At 40.2% G+C, this 21,925-nt stretch overlaps 1 protein-coding gene across 8 annotated transcripts in view; it reads left to right on the top strand.

Moving 5' to 3' along the window:
* nav3 (neuron navigator 3) overlaps positions 1-21,925 on the top strand; it is a 218,438-nt gene that overhangs the window by 121,292 nt on the left and 75,221 nt on the right. For all 8 annotated transcript variants that reach the window (XM_036561812.1, XM_036561809.1, XM_036561810.1 and 5 more), the window contains 3 exons: positions 8,776-8,884; positions 16,775-17,158; positions 20,473-20,586. In XM_036561812.1, the coding sequence (XP_036417705.1) occupies positions 8,776-8,884; positions 16,775-17,158; positions 20,473-20,586 (607 nt within the window). The remainder of the gene's footprint in view (positions 1-8,775; positions 8,885-16,774; positions 17,159-20,472; positions 20,587-21,925) is intronic.

Genomic DNA, 21,925 nt, shown 5'->3' with positions numbered 1-21,925 from the left:
CCCATGTATATCTGGAGGATCTGTGTCTATACTGCTCATACTGTGTTGTGAGGTTTTATACTCTCTAGCTGTTGTGGTGGGTAATGTTATGTTAGCTGTTTGATTTCATTACATTGTGTTACATGTTATTTTCCTTCCTTTGTTGTGCTGTAGCTGCATCATAGCCTTGGTGACCACTTTACCAGAAACCTCTGCTTTGTACTGCCTCCTCTGTTGATGTAAATGGCCATTTTGTAGCCCTTCATCAGTGGTCAGTTTCCGACCACAGAGCCATTCTTGGTTTGATATTTTTGGGGGGCGGTCCACTCTCAACCTAGCAGTGACACTGATGTGTGTGAAACCCCAGCAACACCACTTATGTATACTCCTACCAGCACCACACACACTACCATGACCACTGAGAATGATCCACCATCCAAATAATATCTGGACAACAGTGGTCCTGTGGTGAGAAATTGACCAATGATGATTGGGATAGAGGGGGACTGATAAACTATGCGGCAACAGATAAGCTACAGTCTGTAGTAAACCTATATAGAGGAGCTATAAGGTGGGTGGAGCTCACAAAGTGGGCAGAGAAATTGTCTGTAATAAAGTGGAAGCACAAAGTAGTTGTTTCTAATAAAGTGGCCAGTCAGTGGAAGTACAAGGTTGGTGTTTTAATAAAGTGGCCAGAGAGTGGAAGGTTGGGGTTTCTGATAACATGACTAGTGAGTGGAAGCACAAAGTGTTTCTAATAATGTGACCCGTTTGTGGAAGTACAAGGTTGGGGTTTCTACTAAAGTGGCCAGAGAGTAGAAGCACAAGCTAGGTGTTTCTAATAAAGTGGTCAGTGAGTAGAAGCACAAGGTAGGCGATTCTAATGAAGTGGTCAGAGAGCATATATCTAATGACATTTGAATTAAACGGAATGAAACGTAATTACCATATTTTCTCTGTATCTATAGATTCTCTTAAACACATAGGTTGAGTGTGTGTTGAGCTGCAGTGTTGAGAGCATTGTTGAGAGCCCATGTGCGCTCTTTAATCAGCCGGTTTGTCTGCAGTGAAATCACACTTGATTGGTGTGAAGTGGTTTTAATACAGTCATACAGCTGTGTGTGTGACAGAGAGTGTGTGTCTGTGAATGAGTGCACTTGTGTGTGTTTGCATGTGGGTATGTCAGTGGTTGAATATGTTTGAGACTGTGTGTGTGTGTGTGTGTGTGTGTGCACATCTGTATAGTGTTTTAATGGAGAGAAATGGTTCTCTGTGCTTTTATGCAGTTCAGCTGAATGTTCCAGTCCATTACAAGCCCATAAATCACAGCCTCTGGTCAACTGTATGTGTGTGTGTGTGTGTGTGTGTTTTCCTAAGGGGCCTGTTTTTCTGTTGTAGTCATCTTATAACTGCTCTATAATTGGATCCATGGTAGACATAGAGAATGTATGTGTGTATGTGTGTGTGTGTGTGTGTGTGTATGTGTGTATGTGTGTGTGACAGAGTGTGAATGCAACAGTAGCACAGACATGCTAACACACAATATGAAGTGGCGTTAAGGGGCTTTAACCCTGGAGCACTGTGATGGTGAGAGTGTGTGTGTGTGTGTGCATGTGTGAATATCAAGCGTCTGGGCAAGTCAACTAGCCTGCTGTTTCCTCTCCTAATCATGACTAAACATAATTTTTAATCACTATCAGTTCCCCTCTCCAGGCTCCGCCCACAAATGTGTTCTTTCATAGCTACTGTTAAGAGGTTGGACAAGATTTATAGAACACTGATAAAAGTCCCATTCAGCCTAATGAGTTTAGGTTTGAGTTTACACCAATTGAGCTGAACACTGTTGCTGTACCTGTACATGTATGGTTGAATGAATATCTCACTCTAAATGTAGGTATTGTGATATAAACTGAGTTGTGAGCTACAGTTTCTCATTAGGTTGAATGAATATCTCACTCTAAATGTAGGTATTGTGATATAAACTGAGTTGTGAGCTACAGTTTCTCATTAGGTGGTATTTTTACCAGCTCTCTGTAAAGCTTGTTCAACCTTACAGCAGTAGCTATGAAGGAACACATTTGTGAGTGGAGCCTGGACAGATCAGTTACTACTTACACTGATCAGGCATTATGTATTATCCTTGTTTCTACACTCATCGTCCATTTTATCAGCTCCACTTACTATATAGGTGCACTTTGTAGTTCTACAGTTACAGACTGTAGTCCATCTGTTTCTCTGATACTTTGTTAGCCCCCTTTTACCCTGTTCTTCAGTGGTCAGGACCCCCATGGACCCTCACAGAGCAGGTACTATTTGGGTGGTGGATCATTCTCAGCACTGCAGTAACACTGACGTGGTGGTGGTGTGTTAGTGTGTGTTGCGCTGGTCTGAGTGGATCAGACACAGCAGTGCTGGTGGAGTTTTTAAACACCTCAGTGTCGCTGCTGGACTGAGAATAGTCCACCCACCAAAAATATCCAGCTGTGGGCAGTGTCCTGTGACCACTGATGAAGGACTAGAGGATGACCAACACAAACTGTGCAGCAGCAGATGATCTACTGTCTCTGACTTCAAAACCTCACGCTAACACACCACCAGATGGGATACAGTCTGTAATTGTAGAACTACAAAGTGCACCTATATAGTAAGGGGAGCTGATAAAATGGACAATGAGTGTAGAAACAAGGATAATACATAATGCCTGATCAGTGTATTTATCACCACTGAGGTAAAGTTTAGCATCTCTGAAATGTTAAGTTTAATATATGTTAATGTATTGAGATTATATTCCAAATAATTTTCTATTGTTCCATTAATCATGAAATGTAAATATAATGTAAAGGTATATAAAGCTGGCATATTAAAATGGAAAAAAAAATAATAAATGAAGTTTTTAATCACAGTGATTCTGCTCATAAATAAATGCACCCACCCTTACACCAGTCTGTGATCGTTCCTGTAGTGACCAGTTTAGCATTTAAATGTTAATCAGGCAAGCGTTACATCAGGGTTTGAAGCTTTTGGCCATTTCGTCACGCTGTACCTGTTCAGCCTACCATTCACTCAGTCTGGCCAGAGCTGGAAAGAGACGTGATTGAAATGCATTAGCATTAGCAGATTTGCCCTGCTCTTAAAAAACCTAGGATTCACTTATTATGTTGATTCTTTTTGTTATGTTATATATAATAAATGCATGTATAATTTAGATTTCAGTATTATAATATATTCATAGATGTTCTATTACATATATAGTAGTATCTCTAGGCCCTCTGCATATTAACTTTACTCTAAATTCGCTACTAATTATTTGAAATCTCTGACAATGCATCATACATTCATACACATTCGTAGTGTTTTACCATTATATTACTAAAAAACACTGAAAATTTTGTACAGTTGGGATTGATTTCTCTCTTTCTTCTCTTTTCTCTTCTCCTCCACCTACTCTTCTCTCTATTTGCTGATTACTCACTGGGCGTTGGTGTGAGGTGACAAAGTCTGAGATGGTGTGAGCTGTTCTGGCTGGCATTTCAGCATTTCTATAGCGGAGGAGTGTTTGTGAACCGCAGAGCTGCTGAAGGAAACTGCACTGAGCCTTTTGAATTGTCTGGGCTTTAATTCATCATCAAATCTAGCACTAAATCATTGGCAGGTCAACCATGAAAACAGACCCTCAGTGTTAACAGTATTAACGTTATCTAGGCTAGAGCTACTGTTAGATGAGTGACCAAATAACATGATAGCAGTAATGGCTAACTTAATATAACCAGACAGCCCTTCTAATGAGTGAATTCAGCTGCACCCATTGCTGACACAGGATCTCAGTTGTGCACACACAGCTTGTATAATCTCCATTGAAAAGTACTGTCAATAGAATGAGATGCCCAGTGGCAAGCACCAGCTAGAGGGGTATAAAGCCCCCCAGCTTTGGGCTGTGGAGAAGTGGAACTGTGTTCTCTGGAGTGATGGAGCTCCATCCAATACTTTTGCGATGAGTTGGAGTGGAGTTTTTGATCCAGAACTAATCATCCAATATCAGGACCTGACTTCACAAATGCTCTTGTAGTTAAAAGCAAACAAAAGAAAGATTTTAGTTAGTCCATAGTGAAACAGCCTACTTCTGCTCCGCTGACATTAGTTTCTTAATATCTTCACCAAAAATGTAGTGTTCACATTTCGCTCCTCTTTTATCATTTAATCAATGCAAGCAAAATTTTAGCCAGCATACTCCTACCAATAAACCAGCCCTGTCTCCCTATCCCCATACTCCTACCAATAAACCAGCCCTGTCTCCCTATCCCCATACTCCTACCAATAAACCAGCCCTGTCTCCCTATCCCCATACTCCTACCAATAAACCAGCCCTGTCTCCCTATCCCCATACTCCTACCAATAAACCGGCCCTGTCTCCCTATCCCCACCCCTACCATAAACTGCCCTGTCTCCCTATCCCCATACTCCTCAAAAACCGGCCCTGTCTCCCTATCCCCATACTCCTACCAATAAACCAGCCCTGTCTCCCTATCCCCATACTCCTACCAATAAACCGGCCCTGTCTCCCTATCCCCATACTCCTACCAATAAACCGGCCCTGTGTCCCTATCCCCATACTCCTACCAATAAACCAGCCCTGTCTCCCTATCCCCATACCCCTACCAATAAACCGGCCCTGTCTCCCTATCCCCATACTCCTACCAATAAACCGGCCCTGTCTCCCTATCCCCATACTCCTACCAATAAACCGGCCCTGTCTCCCTATCCCCATACTCCTACCAATAAACCGGCCCTGTCTCCCTATCCCCATACTCCTACCAATAAACCGGCCCTGTGTCCCTATCCCCATACTCCTACCAATAAACCAGCCCTGTCTCCCTATCCCCATACCCCTACCAATAAACCGGCCCTGTCTCCCTATCCCCATACTCCTACCAATAAACCGGCCCTGTCTCCCTATCCCCATACTCCTACCAATAAACCGGCCCTGTGTCCCTATCCCCATACTCCTACCAATAAACCAGCCCTGTCTCCCTATCCCCATACTCCTACCAATAAACCGGCCCTGTGTCCCTATCCCCATACTCCTACCATAACCGGCCCTGTGTCCCTATCCCCATACTCCTACCAATAAACCGGCCCTGTCTCCCTATCCCCATACCCCTACCAATAAACCGGCCCTGTGTCCCTATCCCCATACTCCTACCAATAACCGGCCCTGTCTCCTATCCCCATACTCCTACCAATAAACCGGCCCTGTCTCCCTATCCCCATACTCCTACCAATAAACCGGCCCTGTCTCCCTATCCCCATACTCCTACCAATAAACCGGCCCTGTCTCCCTATCCCCATACTCCTACCAATAAACCGGCCCTGTCTCCCTATCCCCATACCCCTACCAATGAGCCAGCCCTGTGTCCCTATCCCCATACTCCTACCAATGAGCCAGCCCTGTCTCCCTATCCCCATACTCCTACCAATAAACCAGCCCTGTCTCCCTATCCCCATACTCCTACCAATAAACCAGCCCTGTCTCCCTATCCCCATACTCCTACCAATAAACCAGCCCTGTCTCCCTATCCCCATACTCCTACCAATAAACCGGCCCTGTGTCCCTATCCCCATACTCCTACCAATAAACCAGCCCTGTCTCCCTATCCCCATACCCCTACCAATGAGCCAGCCCTGTCTCCCTATCCCCATACCCCTACCAATGAGCCAGCCCTGTCTCCCTATCCCCATACTCCTACCAATAAACCAGCCCTGTCTCCCTATCCCCATACTCCTACCAATAAACCAGCCCTGTCTCCCTATCCCCATACTCCTACCAATAAACCAGCCCTGTCTCCTGATCCCCATACCCCTACAAATGAACTAACCCTGTCTTCCCATCCCCATCCCTGTACCACTGAACTAGTCCTGTCTCCCCATCCCTATACCCCTTACAAATGAGCCAGCCCTGTCTCCCAAATGTAGAAAGAGGTGAGCAGCATTGTGTTGAATGACATGTCAGTTGGCATAAATGCAGGGGATCTGTGGGAGTTTCTTTTTTATTTATTTTATTTATTTTAAGTTCATTAATGTTAAGAGAATTTTCCATTTAAGGATTTTACCATAAAAAATTCAATTTAAACTGTAAAAATGGCCTTTAGCACATTTCTTATAGAGGGTATCAGTCTTGCATTAAATATTGAATTCCACTGTATGCAGAATGCTGCATGCATGTCTGCACAGTGTTATATTTCCAGGATTGGCATGGCCTGTGTTGGTGGGGCCCAATGTGGTATCTTTTCACGGGGCCCAAAATCCCTGGTGGTGCCTGTGGCTCTAACACACCAACTAAATCTGACAGTTAATTAATGATCAGAATCAGGTGTGTGAGAAGAAAAATTGCCACACTTTGCAAGAATCCGATCCTCCAGGACCAGAACTCCCACCCCTGATTCATGATCATTCTGATAGCACATGAAGGTGGCATATGTCATGATGTACAGTGCTAATTCGTGGGGTATAAGCTGTCATTACTAGCCTCTTAACTCCAGTGCAAAATTTCGAAGCAAACTTCAGACAGCAGATTTGGTTGCTAACTAAGGTGTGAACCTTTCTGCTAAAATGTTTCTTCCCTGAGTCAAAGTGAATGGGCTGAAACAACTCAAAAATGTCTGAAACAGGCAGATCGACTGTGACAGTGTGTGCTGTATAGGCACAGGCTGGAGCACAGAATCCCTCTGTCCTTCTACAGAAAAGTGATGACTCTAAATGCTGTCTCTTTCCCATCAGCGACGGATGTTGTTTCAGCATGTTCAGAGACATGACGGAGGTGACAGACGGCGTCCTCCAGCTGCTAACCACAGCGGGTTTGAATCACAATGTCTGGGCTGACCAAATCTCGAAATATCCAGCTGATACGAGTGCAGCAATAATGGCTGGAGCAGAAAATTCAGTTTTGATCAAAAGTTTTACTCATTTTGGAATAAACATGAATAAAGCTATCAAATAACACATATAATATTATACAGCAAATGCAAGTCGATTGCATTATCACCGTAACACACAGACGATCAGGAACATCATCATTATTGTTGTAGTGTTTTTTTTTATTTATTTATTTTTTTTTGAACAGCAGTCTTTGTTGCTTGATTACTATGAGTATGTTTGTCATTAGTGCCCTGTTTTGTTATCTGTAGTTGTTTTTGTTCGGCCAAGGATCATTACATTTTTTCTTCCTCTACCCACATTCCATTGCAGAAGTATTGAAAAGGGACTGGAGAATCTGCAAGGATTCCTCATCCTAGACTGAAGGACTTAGTCCCAAATCAAAGCAGCTTAATCTCAAATAAAGTAGCTAGGCCCCAAATTGAAGCCACATGTTTTCAAACTGAAGCAACTTGCTCTCAATTTGAAGCAGCTCGGTTTAAAAGTAAGGCTTGGTCCCGAATCATAATGACTTTGTCCTAAATTGGGGTGACTTGGTCCTAAGTTGAAGTGACCTGGTCCCAGATTACAGCAGTTTGGTTCCAAATTAAAGCAGCTTGATACAAATGTACAGGAGCTTGTTCAAAAGTAATGTGGCTTGATCCCAAATGATAGTGGCTTGGTCCCAAATTACCACAGTTTGAAACAGTTTGGTTTAAAATAAAGGCGGCTTGGTCCTGAATCATAGTGGCTTGGTCCTAAATTGAGGTGATTTGGTTCTATATTGAAGTGACTTGGTCCCAAGTTACAGCAGTTTGGTTCCAAATTAAAGCTGTTTGATCCCAATTTACAGGAGCTTGTTCAAAATTAACGTCTTGATCCCAAATCATGGTGGCTTGGTCCCAAATTAAAGGCAAGGCAAGGCAAGTTTATTTATGTAGCACATTTCATACACTGCTGTCATTCCAAGTGTTGTGCAAATGAGAAAATACAGAGTCATTGAAAAATGCAAAACATGATTAAAACATAATTAAAGCTATAGATTTAAAAGAGAAAATCATTAAATTAAAAATTAGGATAATTCAAAATCAAATTAAAGCTCCCGAGTGGCGCAACCGTCTAAGCGTTGGCCCTGTCATCAGGAGATCGCGAGTTCGATCCCTGGTGATGCTACAGCCATCCGTAGCCGGGAGTCCAAGAGAGCACAATTGGCCTCGCTCTCTGGGTGTGTAGGATGGCCCCCCCCTTCTCCCCCATCACTCAGCACAATGCTAGTCAGCGCAGGCGTCTGTTAGCTGACGTAACAGATCTGGCGGTTGGCGCTTTCCTCCGAGCGCGTTCAGCTGTCCAGTGACGTTGCGTTGCGGCAGTTCGAAAAGAAGCGGTGGTTGGTTTCACAGGTCTCGGAGGAAGCCTGTGTTAGCCTTCACCCTCCTAGCGTTGATAGCATCGTGTGATTGGGGGAGTCCTAACTAGCAGGCGGGAATTGTAGACGACTAAATTGGGGAGAAAATCGGGTAAAAAAAAAAAAGAGAAGTTCAAGATGTAATAAAGGATAATAGAGTGCCGTTACAGAGGAGAACAGCTGCTCAAATAGGAAAGTTTTAAGCCTGCATTTAAAAGTGTCTAGTGCGGCTTAACACTGAACTTGATCCCTTGAAGTGGTCCTAAATTATTATGGCTTGGTTCCAGGTTGAAGTGGCTAAGTCCCAGATTTAAGTCACTTGGTTTCAAATTGGAGCAGCTTGGTTTAAGGTTGAGGCAGTTTGATCCAAAATTGAAACAGCTTGGTGCATAATTTAAACAGCTTGTTCCAGATGGTATACGCATCTGGAAACTGAGGATTGGCTGGTATCTGATGACATTATTTTCTGTCTTCTCCACCAGGTGAGGACCCCGAGACAAGACGAATGCGGACGGTAAAGAACATTGCTGACCTCAGACAGAACCTGGAAGAAACCATGTCCAGTTTACGTGGGACACAGATCAGCCATAGGTGAGCTACTAGGCCTGATTCAACCCTTTATAACAGATACAGTGGACATTTGCATTAGAAAGTAAACAAATAGATAAATAACAGTAATTATGTTCCCATATACAGTTTTCTTAATTACCTTTCCTAGAGTTTTTTTTTTCCTTAAAATCAGAATCAGAATCTCAAGAGATTTCCCTGCTTAATTAAACAATAAGTTAATATTATTTTCTAACAAAATAATAATACAGTGCTTGACGGACTGATGGTTTATGTGCATAATTCCCAGTCCTAAAACCCCATGCACTACAATATTTTTATACTTATTTGTATTTATCACACACACCTGATTAATAATGAACAATTCACTTAATCAATAATTAATAATTAGCTCATCTGCTAAATATTTCTAACTGTGAGACTGGATCTAATCTGATAGCTACTGGTTTATGTGAAGCGTAGTGTTCATTGATGGGAGGCTTGTTTGCAGTATTTATGTTGAGGAGAAAGGGAGGAGCTTGAGAGCACAAGAGGAGAAGTTGAAGAGGCTTGGCCCCAAATTTAGGCAGCTTGATCCCAAGTAAAAGTTGAAGAGACTTGGTCTCATAATGAAGTGGCTTGGTCATAAATCAAAGTTAAATAAGTAGTTTTGAGGGTGAGGAACTAGTGTGGCCCTACATACAGACCCTTAGAGATTAAAGGGTTAATCCCTTTTGGGTTCCTCTGTGTTCATTGTTGCTATGTATTTGAGCATGTTTCTTTGATAGCTGTAGTGCAAAATGATACCGAAATCAGTGACAGCTGGGCTTTATCGTCATCGTCTGCTATGCCAGGTTAAAGTGTTTGAAGCTTAAGCTCAGTCTGGCACTCAGAATCAGAAACCACATCAGATCACAACCACAGCTAGTCTGTGCCAGCTAATAATAAAGGCTCAGCTTAGCTTAGCCAATTTTTTTTTTTTGGAAGATGCTAAAACTTCAGTCCAATCATCGAAAGGAACGAGTCTCTAAGTTTTCCACTGACATAAACACAGGTTCTTGGCCTAATTCACTACTCCTTTCTTCATATCTCCCACTGTGTAAGTGCAATTTCAGAGGAAAATGGCTCAGACAGAGTGTTTTGACATGACAGATGGTCCCGCCTTCTCTCGCTCTCTCTCTCTCTCTCTCTCTCTCCCTCTCTCCCTTTCTCTCTCTCTCTCTCTGGAAATCGATGCATGGCCTTCTTGGTTTTCCGCCCCATTGACTCCCAGGATGCCTCAGGGCTGAGACTAGCCCTTTCCCTCCATCACTGTTTCAGTTATTAAGAGCCGATGAACCCACAGGTTCTGCTTTAGAAGAGCAGTAACATTAACTTCATACTGGTCAAAAAGACTGAGCAGAAATACAGACTGGAAATTAAAGACGGGAGCTCGGCTGGAGGAGGTACAGTTTGAAGAATTAAAGTAACTTGTAGCAAAGGCAATGTGGAATTAGCACAAAGTAGAATAAGTGCAATGTAGAATTAGCGCAATGTAAAATTAAAAATGTAGAATTCAAATCCAGTATAGAATTAAAGTCCCTCAGCACAAATTAGAGTTAACACAATGTGGATTTAGCACAATGTAAAATTAAAAAAATTTAGAATTCAAGTCCAGTACAGAATTTACGTCCCTCAGCACAAAGTAGAGTTAACCCAATATAGTATTAGCACAAAATAGAATTAGTGCAAAGTAGAATTAGCGCAATGTAAAATTAAGCACAATGTAGAATTATTGCAATGTAAATTAAAAAATTAGAATTCAAGTCCCAATGTAGTATTAGTGCAAAGTACAATTGGCACTAGAGGTGGGAATCTCTAGGTACCTCACGATTCGATTCGATTACGATTCAGAGGGCTGCGATGCGATTATAAAACGAATATCGATGCATCTTTTTTTTCTACACAGCGTTTCTATTTTCTCACTGTCTGAGGACTAGTTTTAAACCAAAGTATTTTTAATGATCCATAATGAATTTACTTCCAATATCTCTTATTAATAAATCAAATGGAAGTGAACTAGAAGGCTCTCATTCAGTGCTCTTGTTTAGAGCACATGAGACGCTGCTGCCCCTCATCTGCGATAAAATGCGCAGCTATGGTGAAATAAGATCCAGTGGTAATGGATTACCGCGCAGCGCGTTACAGCCGTCCTACCTGTTTAATTAATTGATTTTATAACTTAATTTGTGGTCTGGTTGTAGAGGGGGTCACTGTGTCAGTAAAATATCTTCGAGACAGGACGTGTGCAACATAGCACGAAAGCCCTGTTTCAGCGGTTATTTGCATTTATAAGCAGCGCAGTCGTTTTCCTGGTCCGTTAAATCTGCAACGACAGACTGTCAAACACTAAAAAGTTGCGAAGATGAAGTCGCTTCTCTTTTGAATTTTCCTGTTCCACCTTAAATGGTGCTGCATTTAGGTTACATTCGGCGCCTCAGGCAGAATTTAAGGTGGAACGGGAAAATTCGAACGAGAAGCTGGAAAATGAGAAGCGACTTCAGCCTCGTAAAACAGTCGAACGATGAGAGACATTCCAAAAGAAACTGTTGAACTTTTGAGGAAAAATTTCCTGACTGAAAGGGGAGGAAAGCAGCTATAGCTGAAGCTTAAAGCAGAGTAAAGTAAATCTGCGCTCTCACTTAGATTGTTTAGTCTATACTAGGACATTAACACATACTGAGACATATTGGACATTAAATGTTGTGGCTCCCAAGGTGGTTTGATTTTTGTTGAAAGGACAAAATGGCTCTTCTTATCATTTGGGTTGTGACTCCTGACCTAACCTGGCTTTTTAATGCAGAGGGAGTCAGTCGGATTTCTCACTCATCCAGTTGTGTTTTTGTTATTTGCGTTCCGCCAACATTACGTTATAAATTAAATATTTAGAAAATCGATTTTTGACATTTGTGAATCGATTCAGAATCGTTCACGTCCGCATCGCGATGCATCTAAGAATCGATTTTTTCCCGCACCACTAATTGGCACAATGTAAAATTAGGTGCAATGTAGAATTAATATAGAAGTCTCTTGGCACAAAATGGAATTAGCACAAAGTAGAGTTAGCAATGTAGAATTTGCACAGAGTTAACGCAATGTAGAATTAGCAGAAAGTAGAATTAACACAAAGTAGATTTAACACTGTAGAATTAGCATAAAGTAGAATTTGTTCAATGGAGAACTAATGCAGCATTTAGCAATTAGCAGAATGAGGAATTTATGAAGTGCAGACTATAATGGGGTGTAAATCTCGGACCTCAAATCTATTTGATGGGGATACTTTAGGAAGCTAATTGATGTATCATATGTATATATGTATATAACTGTATATATACATACATATCATCACTGTCGGAACAAAACCTTGTACCTCCAAAATGGTAACTTTACAAGAGAATGCAAAAATATTCTTAACTTGTAAAGGAAGTTAAAATAACTTTAAGTTTCAGTTCATGTATTCTGCTGCAGTATGTGGAAAACATTGAAATATCGATGATAAAAATTGTAGTTTCAAAACATGAAATGCAAGTGTAATAGTGCCCTGATACCCACACACAAGACACAAACACACACAAGTTTTGGTTTTTTTTTAAATGAGAATCTGATTCTCAGGAGACTTCCTTGCTCAAATAAACATACAATAAACAACAATTTAATGTTTTTCATTACCAAAATAAAAAGGAAAGTGCTTGAATGACAGACGGGGCCCCCATGCACTTCATTGTTTTTAAATCTTTTTATATTTACCCTGCGTTAACACACCTGATTAATAATTACAAATTCACTGAATAATCAGTAGTTAATAATTCAATAATAGTAGTAAATAATTTAAACACAAGGCATTTTTTTAGATATTACTAACCTAAATATGTACAAAATCATCATTCATAGGGTACTTTCTGTTGGGAGGTAGCTGTCCCAAACCCTAACACCTAAATTTCAACTTCAATAATACTTCCATTTTTGATTTCTTTTAAAGATTTTTAGTCCATAGGCAGAGCTTTATTTTAGCCACACCCCTGTACTTTAGAGCAGGAAGTGAGACTGCATCCCATGGTGAGCAGTTAGATCCCAAAGTCTGGAAATCAGTGTGTAACATTTAGAACTGTCAGTACTGAAAACATGTTCTGCAATTAATCTGTGATTTTTTGTGTTTTATTAAAAATATTATGAAGACGTGTGTGTAACTGTTGAGTTAAGATCAATGTTAGCTAAAATGGTCACTGCCAAAAAAGTCACTACTGAAACATTCGGTTACGTTTTGGTAGTGCTATCATTGTATTGGCAGTGACAAAATGGAATATTCAGTCAAAACAAGTCAAATGTGTTTTGAAGAGTCTATAGATTGATCTCTATATGAGCTCATACACATGTCCTGTCACACGCGCCTTGGTCTCACCACTGTCTCTGGAAATTAGGAGATATCTTCTCCATTCACACCTCACAGGTCTGCCCCCATACACATTTCACAGTTATTTGAGCCCCCTTGGATGAACTATATTGATCTGATTTATTTTTTTGTGAGGTCACAGGGTCCAAATAGTCAGAAAAAATGGTATTGATTGACAGCAAAGAAAAGAAAATCTCCTGCGTGTATGAGTGTGTGATCTTCAAGGACAAACTGCAGTTTCATAGCGTGAAACCATTCTCCAACATGTTACTGTATGTGTGTGTGATATTGGTCCATAAATGACCTCGATCAACTCCTATATGCTAGAATAGTCAATATTAATCCATGAACAATCAATAGGAGATATTGGTCAATAAATTACCGCAGTAAACACTTGTTTTCACTAGAATAAGAGATATTAGCCCAAAAACAACCTCAATAAAAGTGGATGTTCACTAGAATAGGAGATATTAGTTTATAAGCAACCTCAAGGAACGCTCCTGTACCACATGAATGGAGTGCTCTTGTACGCTAGAACAGGAGCTATTAGTACATAAATAACCTCAATATTTTTCCATACAGAGCCTCAGTAAACACTCATATACACTAGGAGATAGTAGTCCATAAACAATCTTAATAAGTAATCATACACACTAGAACAGGAGATATCCAAGTCCATTAATGACCTCAACACACTCTTAATCACTAGAATAGGATACAGTAGCATGTAAACAACATCAATAAATGCACTATACACTAGAATAGGAGATATTAGTCCATAAACAACCTCAGTAAACACTTCTATACACTAAAATAGGAGATATTATTTCATAAATGACCCCAATAAACACTAGAGAACAGGAGATATTAGTTGATAATTTACCTCATCAGGCCTACATGTAGCCTTTGTGAAATAATGCAATTAGCCAGTTTTAATTTTGTTCTAACCACTTTAGGAACGTTCTGTTGGGAACCAATTTGTTTTTTATTCATTTCTGATCTCTGGTATATTGTATGTGTGGCAGAATTTCATTTGGAGCCCAGAAGCTTTTCCTGAGGCCTAGTTTGTTTATTGTTTGCTTACAGCTTGCCATAGGCAGGATGAATTATTCATAATTTTAGCAAGCGATTTTAGCTCGACCGATTGGCATCTCGTCAGCTGTCATCAGCCACTTGGCACTATGTGTGTGTTTGATAAAAAACATGAATGGTCTGTGGTCATGGGGAAATTTGGCTGCTCTCCACATGCTGGTCCCCCCCAAACTGCCCCTTTTATTAGAAAAAATATAATAGAAAAAAAGCTTTAATAGAAAAAAAAAAAAATAAAGCCAAGGTTAGAGCTGGGTTAGGTGTGTGTGTGTGTGTGTGTGTGTGTATACTTTGTATCAAAGTAAAAATACATATTAGTATTATTATTAATATTATTCAGATATTCAGTTTAATAAAAGAATGATAAGCATGCAAGTGAAGGGGTTAACAGAGAGAGGGATGGAGGAGGAAAAACGTTAGACAGAGTTTCCCCTCTCAGTGGACAGAGCATGTTGCTAAGAGACGAGATGTCAAGAAGTTGAACTGTCAGACATGGATGGATGAAGAGTGAGGAGGATGAGGCAGATAGATAGATAGGTAGATAGGTAGATAGATAGATAGATAGATAGATAGATAGATAGATAGATAAATAGATAGATAGATAGAGATAGATAGATAGATAGATAGACTGGAACATATAATAAAATAGAAGTCATTGGAAAATATAATAAAATAGAAGTTAATAAGAAAACAAATTTAAGTGTGTGTTAAGTATTAAATATAAAATAAAAATATTGAAAATTAAATATTTTATATGATACTACTACTACTATTACTACTACTACTACTACTATTAATAATAATAATAATAATAAGATGGAATAAAGATGGTATAAAGGCTTAAAATTGTGTTTTTACATGTAGTCTCAAAGACTTGTGTGTATTAGGTGGGTGCAGTGAGCATGCGCTGTTAGAAATGACCACTGAGTCAGAACAGATATGTCTGAAAATCAATCACATGCCTACACACACACACACGCACACACACAAACATACACACACACACACACTGTGTCTGTAGCTCTGCCAGCATTAACTGGCGGGCTATGGTGAAGTGCACCATCTGTATCAACCAACCACAGTCTATGTGTGTGTGTGTGTGTGTGTGTGTGTGTAATATAATGTGTGTGAGCAGAAAAAATAGAATAGAATAGAACCGAACAATACAGAGCAGAACAGAATAGAATAGAATGCTACTCTTCTGTCCGTGCAGTTTCAGAGTTTGTTAGTAAACTGAAATCAGGGTTTAAACACAGATCAACATTTTTTGTTTTGTTTTACTAACAACACTTACAAACAACTGAGTAAAACAACATTTATCTGAATACAGTGTTATAACACAGGATATCAAATAAAAGTCATCATGAAGAGAATAAAAAGCAATTACACACCTCACACACTGGATAATTACTGGGTGCTCTGACATGAGCAACCAAGTAAACCAGACAGGCTGTGTAAACCAGTGTGTGTGTTTGTGTGTGAGTGAGTTTGGACTTGGTTGGTTGTCGGTGGGTGAGGACACTGATACAATGGGACTGTAACCATGACAACAGTGTTTGTGGAATGGCAGCAGTCTGACCCCCACTATGCTTCTCCTCACACCTCCATCTCTCTCTCTCTCTCTCTCTCTCTCTCTCTCTCTCCCCCTCTCTCTCTCTCCATACACCCAATGGGCTACAGCAGCATACAACAACCCTCACTAAAAATCTCTTACTGCAACTGGAAATGTACATTCATATCTTTCACATTTTCATATTCCACACTGTTTTTACAAAATATACAGTATAAAACCTCAATATCTTCACTATTATTGAATGCACATTGAGTGATTGTTTACAGTTATAAACTGTAATAACTGCTGTGTAGGCTTTGGTGATCATCAGTGGATTGTCCAGATCAGACATATCTGCAGTTAGGTGTTGTAGATCTGCTGTTTGATGACATTCAGTAATCTGAGTCGGTTACGATGGGTGTAATACTCGGCTCTCCCCACTAGAGAGAGCTGTTGTAGGGCAAGGCCTAGATTTCCTGTCTTGTGTGTGGGTGCATTCATGATGTGATGATGGACTGTTCTTTATGATCTGTGCAGTAAGAGAATGTAGCTCTGAGCTGTGAGCGCTGCAGCAGTTTAGGATTGCAGAAGTTTCCAAAGTAGAGTGTAAACTTTGTTGGCTGTGCTGGTGCAGTGACTCAGCAGCTGTGGGAGTTCAGTATCGATCTAACTGCTCAAAATCTGTCCCCAAATTCATTCAATACCTCTCTCTCTCTCCCTCGCACTCTCTCTCTCACTGTCGCTCTCTAATAATAGTAAATTTGAGTTCACACACCGAATTTGGGAAATATTAAAGAATAATAAAATGAATTGGAATGTTTTAGAGTTGGTATAAAATCTGTCTTTCTCTCGTTCCTGTTCTCAGCACTCTAGAGACAACCTTTGACACCACCGTGACCACAGAGGTAAATGGGCGCGGCCTCCCCTCCCTCTCCAGTCGCTCATCGCCTATGGCCTGGCGGCTCGGCCAATCACAGAGCCCTCGTCTGCAGGCGGGCGATGCCCCCTCCATGCCTGGTTATGCCCCACCCAGGTCTGGCGCCACCGGGGCGACTGGTCGCTATGGTGATGCCTCACGGTTCGTCTACTCGGCACCACTGAGGAGGGCGGCGACATCAGGGGGCAGAGGGGCGGAGCCAGGGGAGAAGGGCATGCCCTCAGAGGTGGGACCAGAGGGGGATGTAGGTGGATACATGAGTGACGGCGACATACTGGCCAAGAATGTACGGGCTGATGATGTCACCAGTGGGTAAGATATGTTTATTAATAATAGTTTTTGTTTATAGGGACATATGACCTTAACAACAATAAAAATAGCAAAAAAAAATATATATATATATATATATGTGCCACAGCGTCTATTGCTCTAAAATGGGTATACATCTTTGGTGCCTTCAAAGCTGTGCAAGTTACCAATGCCATGGGCGCAAACACACCCCATGCTATGTCAGATGCTGGCGTTTGATCTTTACACTAGTAACAATCTGGATGCTACTTTTCTTCTTTAGTTCAGAAAACATGACAGCCGTTATTTACATAATCTGAAAGTTTGAACTGACAAATCCACCGTGAGAGAAGCCCTCAGAAGTCGGCATCGTTTCTGGATGTTGTTGACATATGGCTTCCACTCTATATAGTACAGTCTTAACTTGCATTTGTGGATGCAGTGACGGACACTGTTTATTGACAACTATTTGTTAACCCTTTAATGGCTATGGTCCACTGCTGGGTCCAAAGACTTACTACATGCTTTCATAACCTTAAGAAAAACGTAGCTAGTTTGCACTGTAGTTCATATAGTTACTGAATAATAAGCCATAGTATTAATAAGCCTGTGAGTATTTCACAGCATTCGTAGTCTCAAAATGCTCCTGTCCACATGTTGCAGGCAGGTACAGGTCAAAGTGGATTTAAAAATGACTGATTTCCGTACTGTGTTGTTTAGTCAATCTGTCATTTTAAACTGATACATATTTATTCTCAGGTTTCCAGTGCAAAATCAAATAACCTAAAAAATAACTCCAGCATCTTAAATGTTCCTTTTGTGATAGTCATTTGATTTTCTCATAAATAGTGGAAGAATGACTCGATAGTGCTTTGTCATTCCTGACGGTGAGTGATGGCGTGTCCGTAGTTACACTTTCGAGTCTCCATAGAAACCAGATTCTGGCTGATGCGACAGCAGCAAACGGCAGGCTCGGATATGATGATTGATGTGCAAAGTCACGAGAAAATAACTCTAAAGAAAGTGCTTCCTGCCCCCAGCATGGCTACACGCACATCTCTCAACGGTGGAATAGCTGAGGGTCAGATATACATCACTGTGTTCTGCCTTATTACTCTTGACCTTCCTGCCTCAGTGCTGATGAACAGTCTATACGTGACAAATAGCAGTGCAGCTGTGATGAAGCAGCATCATTGGCTCTGTCTCTCATAGTGATTAAATCAATTATGGTGCTAATTAGCAAGCCGCTAATGTATGTTGTGCTGTCATATTTATAGCAGGTCTATGGCTTAAAGCCCCCCCAACACACACACACACACACACACACACACACACACCTACACACACACACACACACACACACACACACACAAGTATGTAACAAAAACATATTTCTGATTTGGAAAATTAAATTTATATATTTATATATTTTTAATTTGGAAAAAACATATGGAAAAGAAACAAATGTAAATGTAAAATTGAAGGTCATGTGCTAGTTCCTAGAACAGCAGCTTGCTAGCATAGTAGTTAACTGTGGTAATAGCACCCATACAGAAATATGATTTATGGCAATGTAGGATTTTAAAAAGTGACATATTTTAGCAAATATATATCTTATATAATGTATGTTTGATACATATAAACATGTATGTGTCATGTATGTGAACGTATTTGAAATTGGCCATTTTCAAATATGGGACATGTATTTCTGCCATATATCAACATATACAAGCATATATCGCTATATATTGTTGCATACAGTGTTGTATATATTTAACAATATATGATAGAAAACATTATTCATATATGGTATCTAATAGAATGGTTTTATGCATTTTCTTTATTTCTTCCACATACGTCCTAATGAAGTGAAATTTAGTATAACAGCTACATAACTAAACTCCACAGATACGCACTTTGTAAGCTATACAGTAAAATTAGTTAAACATTAAATAATTGAAATATTGTATTTAAAAGCAAATAGATAGCATAGTGACAACTATAAATGTGCTGGAATGTATTTAAACATATATGTCCAGTATTTGAGACTTACATATGCACACAACGTAAACGTACATATAATTTGAAACATGTGCCTGACCCTTTATGATGTATGTTCTGTGTACGATCATATATCAGACAATTGTGTGTAATATTTCAAATTTAAGAATGTTTTTTTCTCTCTGATTACTGTAATTTAGAACAAAGTAGACTAGTCGGTGATTAGCCGCACTATAGCAATGTCTCTGGGACCTAATAGTTCGTCGATGGCCCCCAACTTGTGAGCAGCCTTCCCACACACACATACCCCACCAAAATGAAACTCTAGCTAACCCACAGGTAGATATAAAGTACTTAGCAAGGCAGAGGCCACTCTTTCTTTTATTTAATGTCATAAGTCAAAACGGCCATTTAGTTTAAGTTAGTGTGTCCACCCTTTGCCTTTGCCAGCTTCCACTCTTTTCAGGATACTGACTTCAGTTTTTTGAAGGAATCTGCAGGGATATTTTTCACACCTCCAAAATTCAGTCTTGAAAGGTATATTTTTAGCTTTTTACAATCCAAGTAATCCCAAACACATTTAGTGATGTTGAGCTCTGGACTCTGGGGTGGTCAGTCCATTGTTCTGAGAACACCAGCAGCTTCTTTATTTGATTTTCAAATTTTCAGGAATGTTTTTATAACAGCCACACATCCTTTCAGACTCATAGCATCATAGTCTTCTCACAGTGGAAGGATGGGCAGAAGCGTCTGTAGATTTTTGCAGATCTGAAGCGAAAGTACACACACACACACACACACACACACACACACATACATCATCTAAACCGCTTATCCTTCTGGGTCGCGGTGGGGTGCTGGAGCCTATCCCAGCTGTCATTAGGCGTAAGGCAGGATACACCCTGGACAGGTCGCCAGTCCATCGCAGGTGAAGCAAAAGTAGAGCTTGATTTTTTCAAGTCTCTCAAAAATGAAAGCTTTAAGTGCTGTTTATCTTATGGTGGTAGTGTTGGTGGTCCAGGTCTTGCATGGTTGTTAGGAATTTCATTTTCTCTAGATTTTTTAATACATTTTTAAAACTCCTGTTTTGGAAACTCATCTTTTTCTTTTATTTTCCTTTGACTTTCTCCTTCCTTATGCAAGTGGATTATTTTATATCTGATCCTCAAAAATATCTCATTAAAAATGACTAATTTGTACTTAATAACCGTTTAAAATGGAAATCAAATCAATGAAAGGTGACCTCTGACATTTGCACAGTACTATACTTAGATAACACACTCTCACACACACTCCAATATTCAGATTTATTATTATCTACCTATCTATGTGTGCAGGTATCTGACAGATGGGGGTATTCACCTGTACTCCCGCAGTGTGAGCCGCCCTGAGCTGCCGTCCACTCGAGAGGTCATCCACAGAGGGGTTAGAGAGCAGGGGGATGCTGACAGGTAACACGAACACACTCACACACATGCACACACACAAATCTCTAAATCTCTAAAGGTGGAAATCACAGGGTAATGCACTCCTGATAACAATAACAAAAATAACAATCAGTATTGATGCAATTCAGTGGTGAATGATATATATGTATTTATCAATGGTGCCATATGAAAACCTCATAAGGCCATTTTAAGATGCCAGCTGCCCTTTGTGACCATTTAATGACCAACATAGATGCTCCAAGTACTTGGAATAATATTTAATTTTACTAACAGTACACTCTATTTAAAGAAATGTTACATTTTTTACTGTTTTGGAGATATGACAACATTAATGCATTTTGCTAGTTTGATCTTTCAACCCATCTGTATTAGTGCAGGCTGAAGCCCAGCTGCAGTGCGCTGTGTGTTGCTATGTAAGAATCTGCCCTCTCATTCAAATTCAACTAGGCTTGCTAAATGGCTTTTAAAGCAACATGTTCTGTACCTTCGTTAGACTATGCTGGATCTGGATAGTGGGCAAAGACTTTTGCTGCCTCTCTAATTCACTTTTTCTTGTGATCTGCCATCTTTACTGTGAGTTGATTTTCTTTAATACAAGTTTGCTGACTTGTTCACCCTACAGTCATCACAGATTCATAAGTACCTCCTACGGGAGTTAAATCTAAATGCTGATTTATGTAGTGCGGTGAAATCCATTTTGAGAGCTTCTGCATTTAATAAAAACTTCAGTACTTGGCAAAAGCACAGAAATAACATCTCACAAGAGGAACTTTGCAAGACATTGCCATATCAATTTTCCTTCCCACCTCTGGTAACCTCACTGCATGTGTACCTGAAGCTCTACAACAACTGATTATCAGTCTCATAACGAGATTTGATTGTTTTCTTTGGAGTAGAAACTGTGGAATGCCGAGTGCTCAAGGTGGTTTCGGGTGGTTTCAGCTGTGAAATGATGTTCAGAACAGTAGTAATGATTTTGTATAGATCCAATTCAGTCTTATTGAGCTGTGTGTCAGACCATTTAGAAACCTGGTGCTGATGTTAGGATGAGAAAAATCATTTAGGAAAGTGAGATGAATGTGCAGCACCTTCTGTAATGGCTTTGGGATTGGGAAGCTATTACTTTGCTGGCCAACCTTGCCGCTTCATTTGATAGTAAAGTCCATAAATTTAGAAAGGAAACTTTTAAAGCAATAGCTTGGCGAAAACTCCGGTTTCCTCATTTTACCCTAAATGTAGGTGATCAGCCAGTGTAAAACTAAAGAAGCAAACTTCAGATACCAAACATGTCTTGGCTGATCAACTATATTTGGGATAAAGAGGAAATTTTTGCATTTGATTA

This window comes from Colossoma macropomum, unplaced genomic scaffold, assembly GCF_904425465.1.
Source record: "Colossoma macropomum unplaced genomic scaffold, Colossoma_macropomum, whole genome shotgun sequence".
NCBI classification, from domain to species: domain Eukaryota; kingdom Metazoa; phylum Chordata; class Actinopteri; order Characiformes; family Serrasalmidae; genus Colossoma; species Colossoma macropomum.
This window is presented reverse-complemented; position numbering and strand designations above follow the sequence as displayed.